This window comes from Lithobates pipiens, unplaced genomic scaffold (assembly GCF_037356315.1).
Source record: "Lithobates pipiens isolate NorthernLeopardFrog02 unplaced genomic scaffold, aLitPip1_a1.2 Scaffold_30, whole genome shotgun sequence".
Taxonomy (NCBI): Eukaryota; Metazoa; Chordata; class Amphibia; order Anura; family Ranidae; genus Lithobates; species Lithobates pipiens.
Genome location: NW_027507791.1, coordinates 56,097,926 through 56,119,335, shown reverse-complemented (window position 1 = coordinate 56,119,335; position 21,410 = coordinate 56,097,926). Strand labels below are relative to the sequence as shown.

General features: G+C 50.5%; 1 protein-coding gene across 5 annotated transcripts in view; it reads right to left on the bottom strand.

Moving 5' to 3' along the window:
• LOC143942856 (uncharacterized) overlaps nucleotides 1–15,959 on the bottom strand; it is a 60,243-nt gene extending 44,284 nt beyond the window's left edge. For 3 of the 5 annotated variants that reach the window (XM_077464258.1, XM_077464262.1, XM_077464261.1), the window contains exons 1-4: nucleotides 15,375–15,512; nucleotides 8,670–8,741; nucleotides 7,484–8,124; nucleotides 835–906 (exon numbers count right to left, since the gene is read on the bottom strand). In XM_077464258.1, the coding sequence (XP_077320384.1) occupies nucleotides 835–906; nucleotides 7,484–8,110 (699 nt within the window). In that variant the 5' untranslated portion in view covers nucleotides 8,111–8,124; nucleotides 8,670–8,741; nucleotides 15,375–15,512. Of the gene's footprint in view, nucleotides 1–834; nucleotides 907–7,483; nucleotides 8,125–8,649; nucleotides 8,742–15,374; nucleotides 15,513–15,814 lie in introns of those variants that run through there. The other 2 variants (XM_077464259.1, XM_077464260.1) reach the window with 2 other exon arrangements.
• Nucleotides 15,960–21,410: the final 5,451 nt, after the last annotated feature.

Genomic DNA, 21,410 nt, shown 5'->3' with positions numbered 1-21,410 from the left:
GCTGAGGGCCAGCGCGCCCGACACCTGCTGAGGGCCAGCGTACAAGAGCGCGCCACACCCCCGCTGAGGGCCAGTGCGCCACACCACCGCTGAGGACCAGCATACCAGAGCGCGCCCCTCCCTGCTGAAGGCCAGCTTAGCTTATCAGAGCACGCTTCCCCCACCCCCGCTCAAGGACCACTTATCAGAGCGCGCTCCCCCCCTGCTCAGGGGCAGCTTATCAGTGCGCGCTCCCCCCTGCTGAGCTTACCAGACGCGTCCTCTCTGAGGGCCAGACTAGCAGAGCACCCCCTGCTGAGCGCACTAGAATTTGGAAGGAATTTGAGTAGTTCAACCATGTGCGATTAACCTAAAATCGGTTCTGATATTGCCGTTTTACTAACCTGACAGCTTATTATTCCAAATAGGAAATTTTCATTTAGTTTTCAGATATTAAAGTTTCTAACTACCAGCAAAAATAAGTCCTTACATTTAAAGAGCACCTGTCATTTCAGAGCCATCATGGCAGCGCCTGTTAGTGGGCATCCACTCACCTGCTGCCACCACATCCCTCACCATGTTGTGTCACTGCCCCATCAACAGCCGTCCCATTAAAGTGAATGGGCCCGTCTGAGTCAACAGCGGGTCAGAGGAGGAGCTGCTGTGAGACAGAGATGATGACAGTTGCTCTTTAAAAATTATGAGCCTTTTTACCAGCAATTTAAATCCGGATTTAAAATCAGCTTGATTTAAATCAAATCCACCCTGCTTAAAAGCCCCTGAAACCGCAATGCAGAGCATCAGAAAAACACACACACACACACACACACACACACACGTAAAAAGTTGACGTACCGTTATATCCTTGTGCAACGATGACTCATAATGATCTTTGCGTTCACTCTTATGCACCGGAAAAGCGCAGACCTAAAACAGCGAGAAGACAAATGATTGACCCACTTCAATAAGAGCACGTAAAAATAGGGTTATACCGCACTAGGAGCGTACAATAAAACATATACAGCAACATAGCATCAGCTATCTCCATAGTGCACAAAATCGTATATAAAAATGTGAGTGATCACAAAAGGATGAATAAATAAACTGCAAGTGAAATACAAATATAAAAAAAAAAAAAAAAAAAAAAAAGAAGAAGAAGAAGTCTATATGTATTTTTGTATAGCCACGCATTTGCGAAAGCGTGTATTACGTGGTTGTTACTACGTGTAATATATTACATTTTGTTTTTTATTTTCTGTTATATACACCTAGAGTGAAATATATTCCTTCTTATCTAGAATACATTTTTTACATCCTTTTTCCTGAAGAAGCAATATTGGCAAAACATGTCGAAAAATCTGGACAGAATATTTTTATGTATTTAATTGCAGTAACTCCTGTTTGCCTATGATAGGTTGTGTGTATAGACTTATGACAAACAGGAAAGACTACAGTCATTATAACCGCTTTTTAACTTTTTATGCAATTGTAATGTGTTAACCTTATTAACATGTACCCTAAAAGTCCCGTATCTCCAAATTCTCTTCCATTTCTCAAATTTTGGGATGTTCGCTGTATTAACTTTTAATGTTCGGAACCAACCCTTATCCAATACCTTTCTATATGTAAAGACTCTGCATAAAGTGAAATGAAAAATAGGATTTTTGTACTCACTGTAAAATCCTTTTCTCTGAAGTTCATTGACGCACACAGCACCTTTAATCTTGACCTTACGTTTATATCCTTACCTTCGTGAGACGACTAGATAAAACATGGAAAAAAAAACAAAAAAAAAAAACATCAAAACCGCACAGCACCGCCCAGAGGGTGGCCCTACTGGCTGTAACTCCTCCCTCTGCTTCCTGCAGCTCAGTTCGTCAAAAATCAGTACAAAACATAAATAGGAGGGGTTGGTGCTGTATCCATCAAACTTCAGAGAAAAGGATTTTACGGCGAGTACAAAAATCCTATTTTCTCCTTTCGTTCATTGACGGACACAGCTCCTTTAATCTCGACCTTAGGGACGTCCCCCAAGCAGTGTCAAAAAACGATGGGTGGGAACAGCAAGAAAATAAACTCCACCCATAACAGCAAGAACTCCTCAGAGAAGTTGCAACCTTAAACAGCCGCCTGCAAAACCTTTGCGATCGAAGCAAGCATCCGGAGATGATCTCACATCAACCTTGTAAAATTTCGCGAAAGTGTGAACGGACGACCAAGCGGCCGCCTTACACACCTGGGAAACGGACGCTTGATGTCGGAAAGCCCAGGAGGCATCAATTGCTCTGGTAGATTGTGAAGTGACAGGAAAGAGGGGCGCCCGCCCCCTTATGGCATAAGCCTGAACCACCAATCTGTCTGAGCCACCTAGAAATGGTGGTCGAAGAGACCGCCAGGCCTTCTTCGGACCAGCCACCCTTTCAAACAGAGTCCGACCTCCGAAAAGGAGCTGTAGCAGATAAATACACCCGCAGAGCCAGGACCACGCCCAAAGAATGCAAAGCAACCTTTGGGATGTGCCGGCCGAGATCATAAGGATGGAAGCACAACATCCTCATTTAGATGAAAGCCTGAAACAACCTTTGGAAGAAAACGAAGGCTGCGGACGCAGGACTGCCTGATCCTTGAGGAGGCTCAAGTAGGGAGACTCGCACGACAAGGCCGCCAACTCAGAAACCCTCCTGGCAGATGTAATGGCCATTAGAAAAGGCTACTTTCTGAGAGTGTCAATAAGGGAATCTTCCTAATGTTTTCAAAATGGCGGTTTCTGAAGCACAGAGAGCACCAGATTCAAATCCCACGGAGGCAGCGGTGGTCGAACCGGAAGGGCCACATGTCGAACCCCCTGAACAAACGTAGTCACCAACAAAATGAGTCGCCAAAGGTCGTTGGGGAAAAAAAGTCAGCCAAAGCTGATATCTGCCCCTTAATGCAAGTTTGATCCACTCCTCACTGCAAAAACAGCAGGATCCTGGAAACCGAATATATGTACACGGATGCCACCCCATCGCCTCACACATGGAGATGTAGACCTTCCATCTAGGATGATAAATCTTCCAAGAAGATGACTTCCGTGCCCTCAGCATAGTGGAAATCACAAAATCAGACAGTCCTCTGCCCCTTAACACCTGGCTTTCAACAACCACCCTGTTAAAACCAACGGCGGTAAAGCAGGATGAAGTATTGGACCTTGTGACAGAAGGTCCTCCCACATCGGCAGCCGCCAAGGAACATCCGCTACCATACTGACTATGTCGGCATACCAAGGACATCGAGGCCAATCTGGGGCAATCAGAATCACCGCAATCCCCTCAGCCTCCACTATGCGTAGCAGACAGGGTAGGAGTATGGGGGGGGGGGCCTGGAGGCAGAAACCAGCCGATAATGCCCCCGCAGAACCACCAACACGTCTGCCACGTCCGCCCAGGGGTCTCTTCACCTGGCCACAAACTTCTGTAACTTCCGATTGAGCAGAGAGGCCAAGGGATCCACATCTGGTGTGCCCCACCTTAGACAAATGAGCAAAATACATCCGGATGCAGCGACCATTCCTCCTGGTCCAGTAACCAGGGGAGTCAACGACCGGAGATGTCCATTTTTTTTCAGGAAAGTCTCTGGTCTCTGGACTGAAAGGCCCGCTGCGGGCTTCCCCACTGCTTGTAAATAAACTTATCAAAATAAGTTAGGTAGGGAAACACCTTAGCAGTGCGGGCCGGCTTGTGGGACCCAAAAGTGACCAACACCTCTGCAGATGCCCCCGTCGTATCCTCCATCTTAAGGGTATCCCGCACCGCTGTGATAAGTCCTACTAGCGCTTTTTCTTGCGCTGTCCCGGACACAGACTCATCCTCACTGTCCTGGTCCACATCCTCTGAAACGTCAGAACAGGGGCCACTTGTCACAGCGGGGCCCGAGTCTGAATCAGAGCTTTCCCCAGAAGACAGGGGCTGGGGGGGGCGTTGTCCTGGTAAAGGACTCCAGGACCTCCGACAGAGCGTCCATAGGCAACGCAGGTGCAGGGGAACCGGTTGCAGTAACAGGAATGTCTGGGGAAGAAGCGCCAGCTTCTGACCCACTCTCGCCTGTCACCACTGGGGACCTAAGGCAAGACACAAAGAATGCCCACCCTCCTAGCTGCCACAGACTGAGGGGCCCCCAGCATGACTCACCACCCTGACCCAGGCGTTGCGCTGCCGCCATCCGCTCTCCCCTGTGCCAGCCACGAGGTGTTCTGTGTCAGTTTTGCGCTGTTCCCAGACTGAACCAGTCGCCCAGCGCTAGAGTAAAACAAAAAACTGAGGCTACTAGAAAATGGCCACCTCAGCAAAAACTGTCTGAGAACGCCAGTTAAGAAACTGGCTGCGGCTACAAGAAAATGGCAGTGGACACCAGAAAAATGGCCGCGGTTTCTGCGGCGGCCAGTCCCCACATGGCAGCCAACAGATAATCAAAAACCCATTGCAGCCCCCTGCCAGGACCCAGAGACCCCCGGCCAGGTGCGTACACCGCACCCCCTATGCCCAGTCATACAGTGGACCCTTAGCATGGGGAGGAGGGACAGTGAGAAGAAAGGGAGAGTGAGAGACCCCCTAGTCGACCTCCCAGGGAATGCCCAGCTGCTCCATCCTGCCGAGACAGGTGGAACCATACTTACCCCTCCTGTCAGGATTGCTGGACGCATTCCACAGACAGACCCATCACCCGAGCAGTACGGGGTGGCTGTCTGCCACGGCACACTGTGACAAGGACAGCAGTAGCCCAGTCAAATGTGTGCCACGGAGCATATAGCTCGCCCTGTCACCCCTTGACCAGACGGGGCATGTCGTGGCCGACCCAGCGCGTAGCTAAGGTCTGCACACACTGGATGGCCAGGCTGGAGAGACTACAAGGATCTAAATTATCCAGCCTGTCACCCAGCCCAGCTGTTGATTGTAGATCACAGGAATCAAAAAACAGAAGAAAATTTTTTTTCCCAGGACCAATGGTCCCCACAGGGAGCCAGGTCCATCTCCTATACTAGGCAGAAAAAAATAAAAAATAAAACTGAGCTGCTGGAAGCAGAGTGAGGGGTTAGGACCGCCCACTGGGTGGTACTGTGCAGTTTTGCCGTTTTTACATGTTCTGCCTAGTCCTCTCCTGAAAGTGGCGATATAACCCTAAGGTTAAGATTAAAAGGTACTGTGACCGTCAATGAACATAAGAGAAAAAACATTGAATCTACACAAGAAAAATTCCACAGTGTGAAAGATGGTGATTCCAATGGGGTGATGATCTTCAGGTCACTTCCACCGTCACCAAGGAGATGGGGGTATCTTGAATAAAAAGAACCCACTCAATACATGGGGACTCTTACCAGAACTGGTGGACCCTCTAAATAGGAAGGTCATATATGCCAGCAGACTTATCCCTCTGCAGGGTCTATAAGTCCTCCTTGTCACTGGAGCTCTCCAACAGTGGCTGGAAATCCTCCACAGTATCCCACTTGGAAATAAGAAGTCACATCTAGCTTTAGCTGTCTGATCCCCAGGCTGCTACACTGGCTGTTTGGGAACTGAAAGCCAATCACCCACGATGGTAAGTGAAGTGGCAAAGGGTTTGAGCGTTAAGCTCACCTTTTCGTTTTTTTGTAAAACACTGACCTTACAATTTAAGCAGCTTTGTTGAAGCTTTTCAAACAGCTTTCTTATCCAGTTAAGGAAGAAAAAATACAAAATGATATGGAAATGCCAACTATCAGTCTTAAGCTGATACAGTAATAGGTTTTCAACAATTTTAACCTTTCATTTCATGCCTTTCAACTATTTAATAGTGCTAAAGCTTGCTATCAGCCTGTTTAAAAACAGACAATCAGCACTTCAATCATCATCTTTTAACCTCCAGAAACTAGAGCTTAAAGGATATGTAAACGTTCGTTCTTTTTCTAAAACAAACATGTAATATTTACCTCTTTGCAGTTGGTTTTGCACAGAGTGGCCGCTTCTGGGGTTCATCAGTGGCTCTCCTGGCTCCTCCTTTTTTCGAGTATCCCGAAGTGCTCTACCTCGGTGGAACCTGTGCGGACGCACTCCCGCGTCCTGTTGCTGTGTCCATTGACAGACAGGACGCGGCTCCCCCCCCGCGCTTCAATGGATTGACAGCAGAAGGAGCCAATGGCTGCGCTGCTATCAATCTAGCCAATCAAGAGCCTAGACACTGTCTGGAGTGGTTGTGCTTGTCCCCGATGCAGGGACGATCGGGCTCTGGTAATTAAAAAGGGGGGCTGGTGCACTACAAGAGGTTTTTCACCCCGATGCATAGAATGCATCGAGGTGAAAAACCGTGAGGTTTACAACCCCTTGAAGGATGCTTTCAGACTGGGTTCACGCTATTGCGAATTGTCTGCATCCAATTCGCATGTCAGGAGATTGTGACCAGCTCTCTATGGAACCGGTTTGCACAGCTCCAGAGCAGCTGCAGTGCGAATTGCACAGGAGTCCTGTGCGTCTTCTGGTCCATTTCAGGTCCGATTTCAGCCAAAAATTCAGACCTGAAACGGTGAACAGGGATGCACCGGCCCCCCACTGTGAGCCGCTCTATGCTGCAGTGTGAACCCAGTCTAAAAGGGAAGTTGAACATGTTACACCTTTATTTAGGGTGTAGCATGTAACATGCTCAGCATGCATCCCCTCTCCTACCTTTTTTGGGGATATGTTTTAATAGCAGAACATATATCGTTTTTTTGCTCTTCTCTGTTTATATCGCAAAAAATAAAAACCGCAGAGGTGATCAAACACCACCAAAAGAAAGCTCTATTGTGGGGTGGGGGGACAAACATTTAATTTGGGGACTGCACAGTTGTTAAAGTATAGCAGTGCCTTATCCCAAAAAATAGCCTGGTCATGAAGGGGGGGGGGGGGGGGGGGGTAAGAGGTCAAGTCGTTAAAGTGAAACTCCAAACGATATCACTCTTGGGCTTCATTAATTCACAGATGGGTGCGAAAAAAAAAACCCTGCAAGACAAAAGACATAATGAGCTAGCATGCATACTAGCTCATTATGAAATACTTACCTTAGATCGAAGCTGATGCAGTGGCCCCGCACACTGCCGTGACCGGTGACATGTCTCCTGGAGTTATTTTTGGGTTTGTGGGCTCCGGCGAGTGGCCAGTCACGGCACGAGTGGCCCGGTTCTTCAGTGCGCATGCGCTGGTGATGTTGGCGCAATCGTATATGGTAAATATCTCCTAAACCGTGCAGGTTTAGGAGAGATTTACAGTACCTACAAGTAAGCCTTATTATAGGCTCACATGTAGGTACAAGTGGTGTAACTAGGTTTTACAACCACTTTAAAGGCTTCCAGGAAATTGCTCAAAGCTGGCTGCAAGCGCTTTGTAAAAGCGCTCCACGTACAATGCACCGCTCTCCTACAAGCTGAAGCCCCTGTATACAAAGAAATGGCTTCTGCTTAATTTTTGAAAGATGCCATTTTTATTTACAATACATTGATTCCCAAAATAAGACTTACCGGGCACTTGTTTGCAGGGTCTCTTTGCTGAACTGGTGCCAATGGTTTTGGTCCTGAATACCCCAATTTTTGTAGTCTCAGTAGCATTGCTTGTTTTTTCTGAAACTTTGCTAGTCTCTGCTGTGTTCTCAGGGCTTGCCGCTCCGATTGTTTCTTTCCTTGCCAAGGTCCATTTGCTTTTCCTGGCTTTCCCTGCTGAGCAGATTTTCCCACCTGTCCTGGCTTTCCCTGCTGCCAAGCTTTCTTTGCTTGTTCTGGCTTTCCCTGCTGCCAAGCTTTCTTTGCTTGTCCTGGCTTTCCCTGCTGCCAAGGTTTCTTTTCATGTCCTGGCTCTCCCTGCTGTGCAGACGGCGCCGGCTGTCCTGGCTCTCCCTGCTGTGCAGGCTGTCCTGGCTCTCCCTGCTGTGCAGGCTCCCCCAACTGTTCTGCCACTCCTTGTTGCACGGGTTCCTCCGACTCTCCCTGCTGTGCAGGGTCTACCGATGGTCTACGCTTCCATGGCCGTCCTGGATTCAATTTCTGTCCAGGTTTCCATGGCTGTCCGGGTTTTTTCTGGTACCATGCGTTTTTTTTCTTTTTCCATCCTCTCTTCTTTTTCCGGCTAGGGCCTACCGGGTTGGAATTCATCTTTATGAATAAAGCTAAGAGACAAAAAAAAATAAAGTTGAAATTGAAATAAAAACTGAAAAAGGGCCACATAACATACCCCCCTAAATTTGCAAAGTGTGATGCCGCGTACACACGATCGGAATTCCGGCCAGAAAAAGACAGATGAGAGCTTTTCATCGGAAAATGCAACAGTGTGTACGCTCCATCGGAATTTAGCTGTCCGAGTTTCCGCCAGCCAAAAATTTATAGCATGTTGTCGATTTTCCAGACGGAAAAACTTTCTATCGGTAATTCCGATCGTGTGTATGCAATTCTGACACGCCAAAAATCACGTCTGCTCAGATGCAACTACGAGACAGAAGCTATTGGCTACTGGCTATTGAACTTCCTTTTTCTAGTCACGTCTTATGTGTTGTACGTCACCGCGTTATAAACTTGAATTTGATGTGACCGTGTGTAAGCAAGACAGCTTGAGCCAAATTCAGTCAGGAAAACCATCAGAGCTTTTTCCGACGAGAATTCCGATCGTGTGTACGCGGCATAAGAGAGAAATATACTTATTTAATGGTTTTCTTACTTCCTGTATGTCAGACACTTGTAGATTCCTCTGTGTGGCCCATCCTCGTTAGTAACGCATAGCGAAGCAGGTCTGCATTTAAAAAATAAAATAAAAAATTAAAGCAGAATAAAAAGGCAAACATTTTCATTTAAACATATCTGGCTGCAAAGGATATAAATAAGGGATCAACCGATATCGTTTTTTTGGTTGCCTATATGATACCAATATTTCAGCTATTGGCCTGAGAGGTGGCAGATAATATGCGTTAGAGCCCCATGATTCTGGCTAAAATGAGAATCACAATTTTGTTTTTTTTTGGCTTAGAATAAAGATCGATATTCTTGCGGTGCAACATCTTCTTTCACATTATACAAACAAAAAAAAAAAAAAATTGGGCTAACTTTACCGTTTGTTTTTTTTTTTTTTAATCAAAGTGTATTTTTTTTTTATTGCGTTTGAAAAACCACTGCGCAAATACCATGTGGCATAAAATATTGCAAAAACCACCATTTTATTCTCTAGGGCAGTGATGGCGAACCTTGGCACCCCAGATGTTTTGGAACTACATTCCCCATGATGCTCAACTACACTGCAGAGTGCATGAGCATCATGGGAAATGTAGTTCCAAAACATCTGGGGTGCCAAGGTTCATCACTGCTCTAGGGTCTCTGCAAAAAAAAAAAATATATATATATATATCATCATGTTTGGGCTCCAAGTAATTTTCTAGCAGAAAATAATGATTTTTACTTGTAAGCAACAATGTCAGAAAAGTTTGGTCTTTCCATGGTTAAAGCGGGACTGTACTGGGGAAAAAAATATTAAAAGCCAGCAGCTATAAATACTACAGCTGCTGGCTTTTAATAAATGGACACTCACCTGTCCCGGGGTCCAGCGATGCCGGCAGCTGAGGCCGATCGATCGGCTCTCGGCTGCTGCCGCCACCATTCTAGGTGAGGGAATCAGAAAGTGAAGCGAATCGGCGTCACTTCCCGGTTCCCTACTGCGCATGCGCGAGTCGTGTAGCGCAAAAGGAATTGTCCGCGCTGTCTCTGGGACCGGTGCGCGGCAGGACAGGAAGAGGCATAGACTCCCATGGGAGTCTATGCCCGGAAGTGGGTGTAAATACCTGTCTTTGACAGGTATCTCCACCCCCCTGAAAGGTGCCAATTGTGACACCGGAAAGGGGGGGGGGGGGGGGGTTCCGATCAGCGGAAGTTCCACTTTAGGGTGGAACCCCGCTTTAAAACTTCCGAAGAGTTCTTTCCTTTGATAAAAGAATGAAAAGATACTTTGTTTCTACTTATAGAATCAAAAGGTATACCAAGACTCCAACACAGGATGGTACTACGGGGGTCTTAAAGATGGAGCAGTGCCACGTCCTATAGAACAATTTTAGATCAAAAAGCACGTGAGGAGAAAGAATGGACTTTGTAGGCACCAATTATAAAAATAACAATCATTTATTAAACACAAATTACAAAAGGGAATTTTCATTAAAACTTTATTTTGCAAAGTCAATACATGCAAAACTCTGGTTACTCGCATTTTGAAGCAGACAACAGTGTGTACATAAGGCGAGCTCAGACGTCACTTCCGGGGTCTCTCCCCCCCTCTCTCCCCACCGTCACGTGACTTCATCAGGGTCCTGGTGAGGTACATTCGCCCTGAGATATTCCGTATTCCCGTCCAATCCTGCGGATGATCTGTCTACCAAAGTGCCCGGACAAGGGGGAGGGGCTGTATGTGACGGCGCGCAGCCAGGAACACACAGCTATTGAAATGAAAGCTGTGATGTTCCCGGCGCTGTGATCAAACAGGTGGCGTCCTCCACCCAGGCCACGCCCCATCTTCGGTTCCATTATCTGCTGTTTTCGGCCCATATGTTTCGGTGCCCGAAATTTCGGTGCATCCCTAGTATTGTTTCTTGTATTCTTATATGCTTATATGTCTCTTCCCCCCCCCCCCCCCCTTTGTAGAACAGCTAAGCTCCCGATGAAGCATTTGATATGCGAAACATGTAGAGCAAGCATGTTACTACATACCATACACTGTTGCAGGACTAATTTTAAAGCCAGCAGCTACAAATACTGCAGCTGCTGACTTTTAAAATAGTGACACTTACCTGTCCAGTGCGCCCGCGATGTCGGCACCCGAAGCCGATCTCTAGATCGTCTCTCGGGTGCTGCCGCCGCCATCTTGGGTATGGGAATCAGGAAATGGAGCCTTTCGGCTTCATTTCCTGGTTCCCTACTGCGCATGCGCGAGTCGCGCTGCGCAATAAGCACGGTCCCCGCTGCCTCTGGGATCTGTGTGTTTCCCAGCAGGCAGCGGGGCACTTGCGGAAAGGGGCGTAATCTACGCCCCTTTCCGCAGAGAGCTATCCCGGAAGTGGGTGCAGAATACCTGTACTGTACAGGTATCTGCACCCCCCCTCCCCCCTGAAAGGTGCCAATTGTGTCGCCGGAGGGGGGGGGGGGAGGGTTCCGATGAGCGGAAGGTCCACTTTAGGGTGGACCTCCGCTTTAATAAACAAAATATGTTATTTTTATAATAATTGGTGCCTACAAAGTCCATTCTTTCTCCTCACTTGCTTTTTGATCTAAAATTTGTTTCTACTTATTCCTGTGTTCTAATAAAACTTGGCAGGCTGCCTGGATTTTTGTTTTTTTCTCCTAGCTGTGAGAACTCTCTGCACTTGTTAGAAAGATCATGTCATGCTGTTTTGACGATCGGGAAGGGAAAAGGATCGCAATTTTGTTTTGTAACGATTAATCATGCAGCTCTAATATGTGTCGATATTCTGTACATTTTAAAATTTTTACACTTTTTTTTAATCACAGTTATTGCTGTCACAAGGAATGTAAATATCTGTGACAGTAATAGGCAGTGACAGGTACATTTTATGGAGGGATCGGGTGCAGGCTCAAGAGTGAGCACACACACACACACACACACACACACACGTGCCCTCAAAGCAAGCCCGTTGCTATGGGAGCACTCTGGGAGCCTGGAGCACCGGCAGGGGACCCCAGAGGTTGGGGATCGGGGCTGCTCTGTGCATATCCATTACACAGAGCAGGTAAGTATAACATGTTTGTAAAGAAAAAAATAAAATAAAACACGTTTTGCTTTCAGTACTCTAACAAATCTTTTGAACTAGTGCATTTTACTGGGGCCCTTCCTAAGAATCAGCCTGTTCAGCGAGGGACTGAATTTGCACTTTAAACACTTTGTGACCGCGCTATAGCCAAAAGATGGCCACAGCGCGAGCGTCCTCCCAAGAACGTCATCCCCCACCCTGGAGCGCACGTTCGGCACGTTCTGTGATTGCTGATCACATGTAAACAAGCTAGACAGTGATCGGCACTCCTTTCCTCCCATACTATCACAGTGTGAGTAGAGGAGAGACGATAACCGGCAAGTTTGACATTTAAGCGCAGTTCCACCCTAAAGTGGAACTTCCGCTCATCGGAACCCTCCCCCTCTGATGCAACAGTTGGCACCTTTCAGGGGGGGAAGGGTCTAAGACAGGTATTTGCGCCCATTTCCGTGCATAGAGTCCCACGGGAGTCTATGCCTCTTCCTGCTCCGGCGCGCTGTCTGCTGGGACACCCACGGGTCTCAGACAGCGTGGACCATTCCTAGTGCGCTGCGCGACTCGCAGATGCGCAGTAGGGAACCGGGAAGTGAAGCCACAGCGCATCACTTCGCGATTTCCGCACAGAGAATAGTGCCGGCAGCAGCCGAGAGTGCCGAGCAATTGCTCGACCTTGGCTGCCGACATTGCTGGACTCCAGCAAAGGTAAGTGTTCATTTATTAAATGTCAGCAGCTGTATTTGTAGCTGCTGGCTTTTAAAATTATTATTTATATATATATATATTTTTTTTTCTTTATTTTTATTTTTTTTTCTTTATTTTTTTTTTTTGGGTGGACTCCCTCTTTTACACTGATAATCAGAGCAGCCCCACCAGAGCCCCTCAGGGAAGCCCCACCAGAGCCCCTACAATGCAGCCCCTGAGAGCAGCCCTGCCAGCGCCCCTACAATGCAGCCTCACCAGCACCCCTCAGAGCCGCCCCACCAGGGCCCCTACTACGCAGCCCCTGAGAGCAGCCCCACCAAGGCCCCTGCGAGAAGCCCTGCCAGTGCCCCTACAAGGCAGCCTCACCAGCGCCCCGTCAGAGAAGCCCTTGAGAGCCGCCCCACCAGGGACCCTACAATGCAGCCCCTGAGAGCAGCCCCACCAGCGCCCCTACTATGCAGCCCCACCAGCGCCCCTACTATGCAGCCCCACCAGCGCCCCTACAACGCAGGCCCTGAGAGCAGCCCCACCAAGGACCCTGTGAGAAGCCCCTGAGAGCAGCCCCGCCAGCGCCCCTACAATGCAGCCTTACCAGCGCCCCGTCAGAGAAGCCCCTGAGAGCCGTCCCACCAGGGACCCTACAATGCAGCCCCACCAGCGCCTCTACAACGCAGGCCCCACCAGCGCTACCAAGGCCCCTGAGAGCAGCCCCGCCAGCGCCCCTACAATGAAGCCCCACCAGCGCCCCTACAACGCAGGCCCCACCAGCGCCACCAAGGCCCCTGTGAGAAGCCCCGCCAGCGCCCCTACAATGAAGCCCCACCAGCGCCCCTACAACGCAGGCCCTGAGAGCAGCCCCACCAGCACCCCATACAACGCAGGCCCTGAGAGCAGCCCCACCAGCGCCCCTACAACACAGGCCCTGAGAGCAGCCCCACCAGCGCCCCTACAACGCAGCCTCACCAGCACCCCTCAGAGCCGCCCCACCAGGGCCCCTATTACGCAGCCCCTGAGAGCAGCCCCACCAAGGCCCCTGCGAGAAGCCCCGCCAGTGCCCCTACAAGGCAGCCTCACCAGCGCCCCGTCAGAGAAGCCCTTGAGAGCCGCCCCACCAGGGACCCTACAATGCAGCCCGAGAGCAGCCCCACCAGCGCCCCTACTATGCAGCCCCACCAGCGCCCCTACTATGCAGCCCCTGAGAGCAGCCCCCCAGCGCCCCTACAATGCAGGCCCTGAGAGCAGCCCCACCAAGGACCCTGTGAGAAGCCCCTGAGAGCAGCCCCGCCAGCGCCCCTACAATGCAGCCTTACCAGCGCCCCGTCAGAGAAGCCCCTGAGAGCCGTCCCACCAGGGACCCTACAATGCAGCCCCACCAGCGCCTCTACAACGCAGGCCCCACCAGCGCCACCAAGGCCCCTGTGAGAAGCCCCTGAGAGCAGCCCCGCCAGCGCCCCTACAACGAAGCCCCACCAGCGCCCCTACAAGGCAGGCCCTGAGAGCAGCCCCACCAGCGCCCCTACAACGCAGGCCCTGAGAGCAGCCCCACCAGCGCCCCTACAACGCAGGCCCTGAGAGCAGCCCCACCAGCGCCCCTACAACGCAGGCCCTGAGAGCAGCCCCACCAAGCCCCCTGTGAGAAGCTCCTGAGAGCAGCCCCGCCAGTGCCCCTACAATGCAGCCTTACCAGCGCCCTGTCAGAGAAGCCCCTGAGAGCCGCCCCACCAGGTACCCTACAATGCAGCCCCTGAGAGCAGCCCCACCAGCACCCCTACTATGCAGCTCCTGAGAGCAGCCCCACCAGCGCCCCTACAACGCAGGCCCTGAGAGCAGCCCCACCAAGGACCCTGTGAGAAGCCCCTGAGAGCAGCCCCGCCAGCGCCCCTACACGGCAGCCTTAGCAGCGCCCCGTCAGAGAAGCCCCTGAGAGCCGCCCCACCAGGGACCCTACAATGCAGCCCCTGAGAGCAGCCCCACCAGCGCCCCTACTATGCAGCCCCTGAGAGCAGCCCCACCAGCGCCCCTACAACGCAGGCCCCACCAAAGCCCCTGTGAGAAGCCCCGCCAGCGCCCCTACAATGCAGCCTCACCAGCACCCCGTCAGAGCCCCTCAGAGCCGCCCCACTAGGGACCCTACAATGCAGCCCCACCAGGGCCCCTACTATGCTGCCTCACCAGCGCCTCATCAGAGCCCCTCAGAGAAGCCCCTGAGAGCCACCCCACCAGGGCCCCTACTATGCAGCCCCTGAGAGCAGCCCTACCAGCGCCGCCTAATCAGCGCCCCTACAATGCAGCCCCATCAGTGGCCTTTTCCTTTTTTTTTTTGCTGGGGTGAGCTGACTTCCTGTTAGAGGGTGGCTACATTCGTTCTCTGCAGTCCCACTGTATAGAGAAAGGTAGTCACCCGCCTCTTGCTCGCTCCAGAGACGGAATGTGGGATATGCCGTGTGCCCAGAGCATGGTGCACTTCTCAGTCCAAACAAAGGTAAGTCAGGGGGGTAGGAAGAGGTTGGGGAAATCACAGGAGGACATTATAAGGGGGCAAAAAAAACACAACAATAAACCCTTTCATTATAAATAGATGACAAGGATGCTAAGCGGAGGACGTGTGCGGATTATTTCTGGAGAATACGGAAATCGATGTGTGGATAGAGCCAATGAGAAGTATTACTTGTGGCAATGAATCGGGCATGAGACCCTAATTGTTTGTACTGCCAGAGCTCCATAGAAACGTCCAGCCACGTGCAGAGGGTCAGGCTACTCCCGTGTACTGCGCTCCGGTATAAGCGGCAGAGATACATTAATTTAAAAAAAAAAAACAGCCAGTCACGTGGCCACCCTACATTCACCCCCCCCCTAATAACAACATAAACAGTCACAATACCCCCTCCCCTCTCATCTGCTCGCCCCTCTTTACTCACCTGGGCCGCTAAAATGTGACTTTTCCTCCTTGCTGCCTCCGCAACCCAAGCCCACAATATGCCCTCACTGCTCCGAGTTCACGGGCCACTTCCTGTACCACGATACGGCGCCATTTTTCCTGAGCCTCTTACCACTGCCGCCTATGCAATCTAGACTTCGAGAAAATGGCCGCCACGGCGCAAAAGGCCAATGCCGGAAGGAGACATTTTTGTTACAGGGATTCGCTTTAGAGTTACTTCCGGGTCAGGCTGGCGGCGACGGAACGTCACTTCCGCTACAAATTCCGGCGGGTCGCCTCATTCAACGAAAAGCTCTCACAAATATAAAGCTATACGATAGGATATTTTTTTTCTTGGCAGTAATAAATAAACATTGTGCATTATAAACATTCACTGCCAGTCATGCTACTACCCTGTATCGGCATTAGAAGTATACTCACAGTAAAAACTCTCAGTGCTGCTGTGCGCCCATTATTTACTCAACCGCAATGCACAGAGAGCTCAGGTGTGGTTTTCCCTGCTTGCTACAGCTGACATTCCCGGGAAAATACGCCACGCTGACATTTTCTGTCCCGTGCCAAGGCGCCATTTTGTCTGAGTCACTTGCCATGGCCGACTATGCATATGAGACTACGAGAAAATGGCTGCCACCGTGCATGAAAGGCAATGCCGGAAGGAGACAACTTTGTTACAGTGCTAACCTGCCTCAGTTTGGCGTTACTTCTGGGTCCTGTGGCTTCAGCTCTCACACATATAAATAGATAAATAAAAATATACAGTGGTCAAAGTATATCATTGAATATTTTGTCTTTGCAATACGTTCACACAGCCACCCCTTCCACTCCCAAATGCCATTATTATTAATGTTCCTTTCACTGCCTGAGGTACTTTTTGACCCGTTTCACACTGAGGCGCTTTTTAGACATTTTAGCGCTAAAAATAGTGCCTGAAAAGCACCTGTAATGCCTCCCCAGTGCAAAAGCCCAAGTGCTTTCACTCTGGGTTTTGCGCTTGCAGAACGGGGAGAAAAGTCCTGCAAGCAGCATCTTTGGGCCGGTTAGGATTGCCACCTGTCCGGGATTCACCTGGACAGGCCAGGTTTTGAGTCATATGCATAGTTGCCAACATTGTAAAAAAAAAATGTCAGGACACTTTTTTGGCAGTGGGTGGAGTTTTATTATAATTAGGGGCGGGGTATGCGGTTATAGGTGTGGCATAGGAAAAAGTGAAAATGTGGCGCGCTCAGCAAAATATGGCCATGGTTTATGTAAAATAGTGTGCATGGCTTACATGGGGCGTGGCTCAAAGGGGTGTGGTTAGTGTCTGAGATGAATGCGGGATGGAGAGGGAAAGGGAAAGGGGGGGGGTGGAGGGACAGCAGCCCCCCGATCCTACACCACAATAGCAATGTGTTTTCCAGAGTTTGACAATCAGCAGATAAAGATACTCCAAATACCTGGTGTTAGGGCTTCAATCATCCCGGCACCATGATTGTTATAGTGTCAGGATGATTGAAGCGCATTATTTCTATTATTACTTTGTAATATGAAATGAAATCATTCAACTCACCATAATGCTGAGTCAGTGGGAGCCATGAGTGCGTCACTAGCCACGTTGCCTGCCACCAGATGCCATCAGGTGCCCCCAGCAGAGTCCCTCCTCACATCTGGTGTCCATCAGAGCAGCCTTCCTCACATCTGTGTCTCCATCAGTGGAGCCCCTCCTTAGATCTGTTGTCCCCATCAGTGCTCAACATCTGGTGCCCCTCTGACATCCAGACTGGCTCCCTCTGACATCCTCCAGACTGGCCCCCTCTGACATCCTTCAGACTGAGACTGGCCCCCTCTGACATCCTCCAGACTGAGACTGGCCCCCGACAGATCCTCCAGACGCCATCGTTGCCGCGCCTTTCAGTTTGAACTACGGCGCTGCCCACCTTCCATAGATACTGGCAGCGGTGCGGCACCGCAGCATCTCTATTGTAGACCAGCTTCTGGTCTTCTTTAAAATGGCGGCCGGCGGAGACATTATCTCCGCCGGCCGCGGACCTCTGGCGGCCGGTGGCGAAATTAACCTGGACAAACCGAATTTCCCGGGACATTTCCTGGGACAAAATTAATTCGGGACAGGGGTCCTAATCCCGGGAATGTCCTGGGAAATTCGGGACAGTTGGCAACTATGCATGCGTATTTTCACAGACTCAAGCTGGCAGAAACTGCAGCAAGTACTCATACAAAGTACTCGTGTTTAGCAATTACGTTTACAATTCTCCTTTCATTAAAATGAATGGCTACACATTTACATGCGTATGCATTTAGGCGTGTTTATGCACATACGCATGTAAAATCTACAGATCTGTGTGGCCCTGGATTCAGAGCTGTCCTACCTTATTTCTGTGCATCTAAATGCAGCACACATTATCGCATGTACACTTTGTTGTGTGTATGGGCTCACTGATTACTATAGTACTGCGTTTAGATGCACACAAAACTATGCGCAGTGCGCATCTAAATGCAGCTTTTTTCTGATCCATGTGAATGAGTCCTAAATGAGTACCATCAGTGGTGGCTCATTAACTGTGGGCGCACGAGTGGTGCCCCCGCATCCACGTGCCCGGCCCCTTTCAGGATGCCGGACGCATGGATTCCTATGGCAGGGGGTGGGAGGGGGTGCTACTTTTTGAAGCACCTGATTAGAGGCAGAGGCTGATGGGATGCAATGTAGACATTAGTTTCGTATGAATCTCAAATTCGTACGAATTTCCCTAAATTCGTACGTTCGGGAGGATTCGAAATACGAATTGCCATGCGTCCGAATTTTGTACGAAATATGAACATTTGTTTACGAATTTTGGATCAGTCGTCGTCATCGACTCTTTATGCTTATTATGAGGGGCTCCCACCATCCCTGTGCTATGCTGACTTTCTCCTGGGGCTGTACCCCTGCTGTGCTCATTATGAGGGGCTCCCACCATCCCTGTGCTGTGCTGACTTCCTCCTGGGGCTGTACCCCTGCTGTGCTCATTATGAGGGGCTTCCACCATCCCTGTGCTATGCTGACTTCCTCTTGGGGCTGTACCCCTGCTGTGCTCATTATGAGGGGCTCCCACCATCCCTGTGCTGTGCTGACTTCCTCCTGGGGCTGTACCCCTTCTGTGCTCATTATGATGGGCTACCACCATCCCTGTGCTATGCTGACTTCCTCCTGGGGCTGTACCCCTGCTGTGCTCATTATGAGGGGCTTCCACCATCCCTGTGCTGTGCTGACTTCCTCCTGGGGCTGCACCCCTGCTGTGCTCATTATGAGGGGCTCCCACCATCCCTGTGCTGTGCTCATTATAAGGGGCTTCCACCATCCCTGTGCTATGCTGACTTCCTCCTGGGGCTGTACCCCTGCTGTGCTCATTATGAGGGGCTTCCACCATCCCTGTGCTGTGCTGACTTCCTCCTGGGGCTGCACCCCTGCTGTGCTCATTATGAGGGGCTCCCACCATCCCTGTGCTGTGCTCATTATGAGGGGCTCCCACCATCCCTGTGCTATGCTGACTTCCTCCTGGGGCTGTACCCCTGCTGTGCTCATTATGAAGGGCTCCCACCATCCCTGTGCTGTGCTGACTTCCTCCTGGGGCTGTACCCCTGCTGTGCTCATTATGAGGGGCTTCCACCATCCCTGTGCTGTGCTGACTTCCTCCTGGGGCTGTACCCCTGCCGTGCTCATTATGAGGGGCTTCCACCATCCCTGTGCTGTGCTGACATACTGAGCACAGCAGGGGTACAGCCCCAGGAGGAAGTCAGCACAGCACAGGGATGGTGGAACCCCCTCATAATGAGCACATGGCTGCCATGCACAGCTGCTCCAGTTTTTGCCTGCTCCAGTTTTGATCCCCCGAACTGTACGGGGTCACCGGGTATGTGTGGGGTCACTGGAAATTGTTTGGTGTTATCACGCATGTGCTCTCCGCACATCCCGGTGACACCAAACAGTGTGGGGGGATCTATCGAAAACTGGAGCAGGCGAAAACTGGACCAGCGGTGCATGGCAGACAATCCGCTTCTCTCTTTCATTTTCAAATCTTAACGGAATGAACTGAAGAGAAGCTGATTGGTTGCCATGGGCAACTGCTCCAGATTCTGTTCGCTCCAATTTTGATCAATTTCCCTAAATGTCTTTTTATCTGTTCTAGCAGTCATATGTGTAAATGAGAAGAATGGTGGGGGCACATCAGGGCACATTAAGGCACATCAGGGCACATTGGAGCACATCAGGGCACATTGGGGCACATCAGGGCATATTGGGGCACATCAGGGCATATTGGAGCACATTGGGACACATTGGGGCACATTGGGACACATTGGGGAACATCAGGGCACATTGGGGCACATTGGGGAACATCAGGGCACGTTGGGGAACACCAGGGCACATTGGGGAACACCAGGGCACATTGGGGCACATCAGGACACATTGGGGCACATCAGGGCACATTGGGGAACATCATGGTACATTGGGGAACATCAGGGCACATTGGGGCACATCAGAGCACATTGGGGAACATAAGGGCACATTTGGGAACACCAGGGCACATTGGGGCACATCAGGACACATTGGGGCACATCAGGGCACATCAGGGCACATTGGGGAACATCATGGCACATTGGGGCACATCAGGACACATTGGGGAACATCAGGGCACATTGGGGAACGTTGGGGCACATCAGGGCACATTGGGGAACATAAGGGCACGTTGGGGAACATCAGGGCACATTGGGGAACATCAGGGCACATTGGGGCACATCAGGACACATTGGGGAACATCGGGGCACATTGGGGAACATTGGGGCACATCAGGGCACATTGGAGCACATTGGGGCACATCAGGGCATATTGGAGCACATTGGGACAGATTGGGGAACATCAGGGCACATTGGGGAACATCAGGGCATAGCGTTTACCAGCCAGCATGCAGAGTAGCGCAGGAAGCATGGGTTAAAGTTCTCTCTCCGCTGCTCCCTGGCGGCCCCTCCTCTCTTCTCGTCCATCCCAGATGATGTCACAAGCAAATAGTTGTAGATGAGAAGCGAAGGCAGGGATTGTGTGGAGGGACAGGGACCAACTAAGACCAAATGGCCATCTCTGCTGCAGACAGTCACTTCAAGGAATGTTCAGAGTGAGGGAGGGGCACCCCAGCTTTGGCAAATTGATTTTCAAACTTCCATCAGCATCGACTGTCATATTGAGTTATATATATTTGCCTTTAGTGATGGACGAACTTCCGACGGGACGTTTCGCGAACGCGGCCGATAGTTCGCGAACCGGAACGTTCGCGGCGGGCCCCATTGACTTCAATGGGAGGCGAACTTCGCAAACCTACAGGTCAAATTTGCAGCCACAAAATAATTAATAGCTGTGCAAACATAGTCCCACCACATGGCCAATGACATAACACATGTATGAGGTGAATCTGGGATCGACAACTACAAGCATTCTTTTTTTATATGGGAAATTGTTGTGACAATTCAGGACTGTGGAGCGCATGAAGGCAATGGAGGAGAGGGAAGGTCAGGGACCAGGGCAGGCAAAGAAGAGGGTGCAGGAGATGATCACCAGCAGCGTGACATACAGCAATGACACCTGCACCGTGATAGAGTCATCTGACACCAGCACCGTGATAGAGAGCACTGACATCAGAAGCGTTTCATACAGCAATGACACCTGCACCGTGATAGAGTCATCTGACAACAGCACCGTGATAGAGAGCACTGACATCAGCAGCGTGACATAAAGCACTAACACCAGCACCGTGATATATAGCACTGACAGCAGCACCGTGATAGAGAGCACTGACATCAGCACCGTAACATACATCACTGACACCTGCACCGTAAACAGCCCCAGGAGGAAGTCAGCATAGCACAGGGATGGTGGGAGCCCCTCATAATGAGCATAGCACAGGGATGGTGGGAGCCCCTCATAATATGCACAGCAGAGGTACAGCCCCAGGAGGATGTCAGCACAGCACAGGGATGGTGGCAGCCCCTC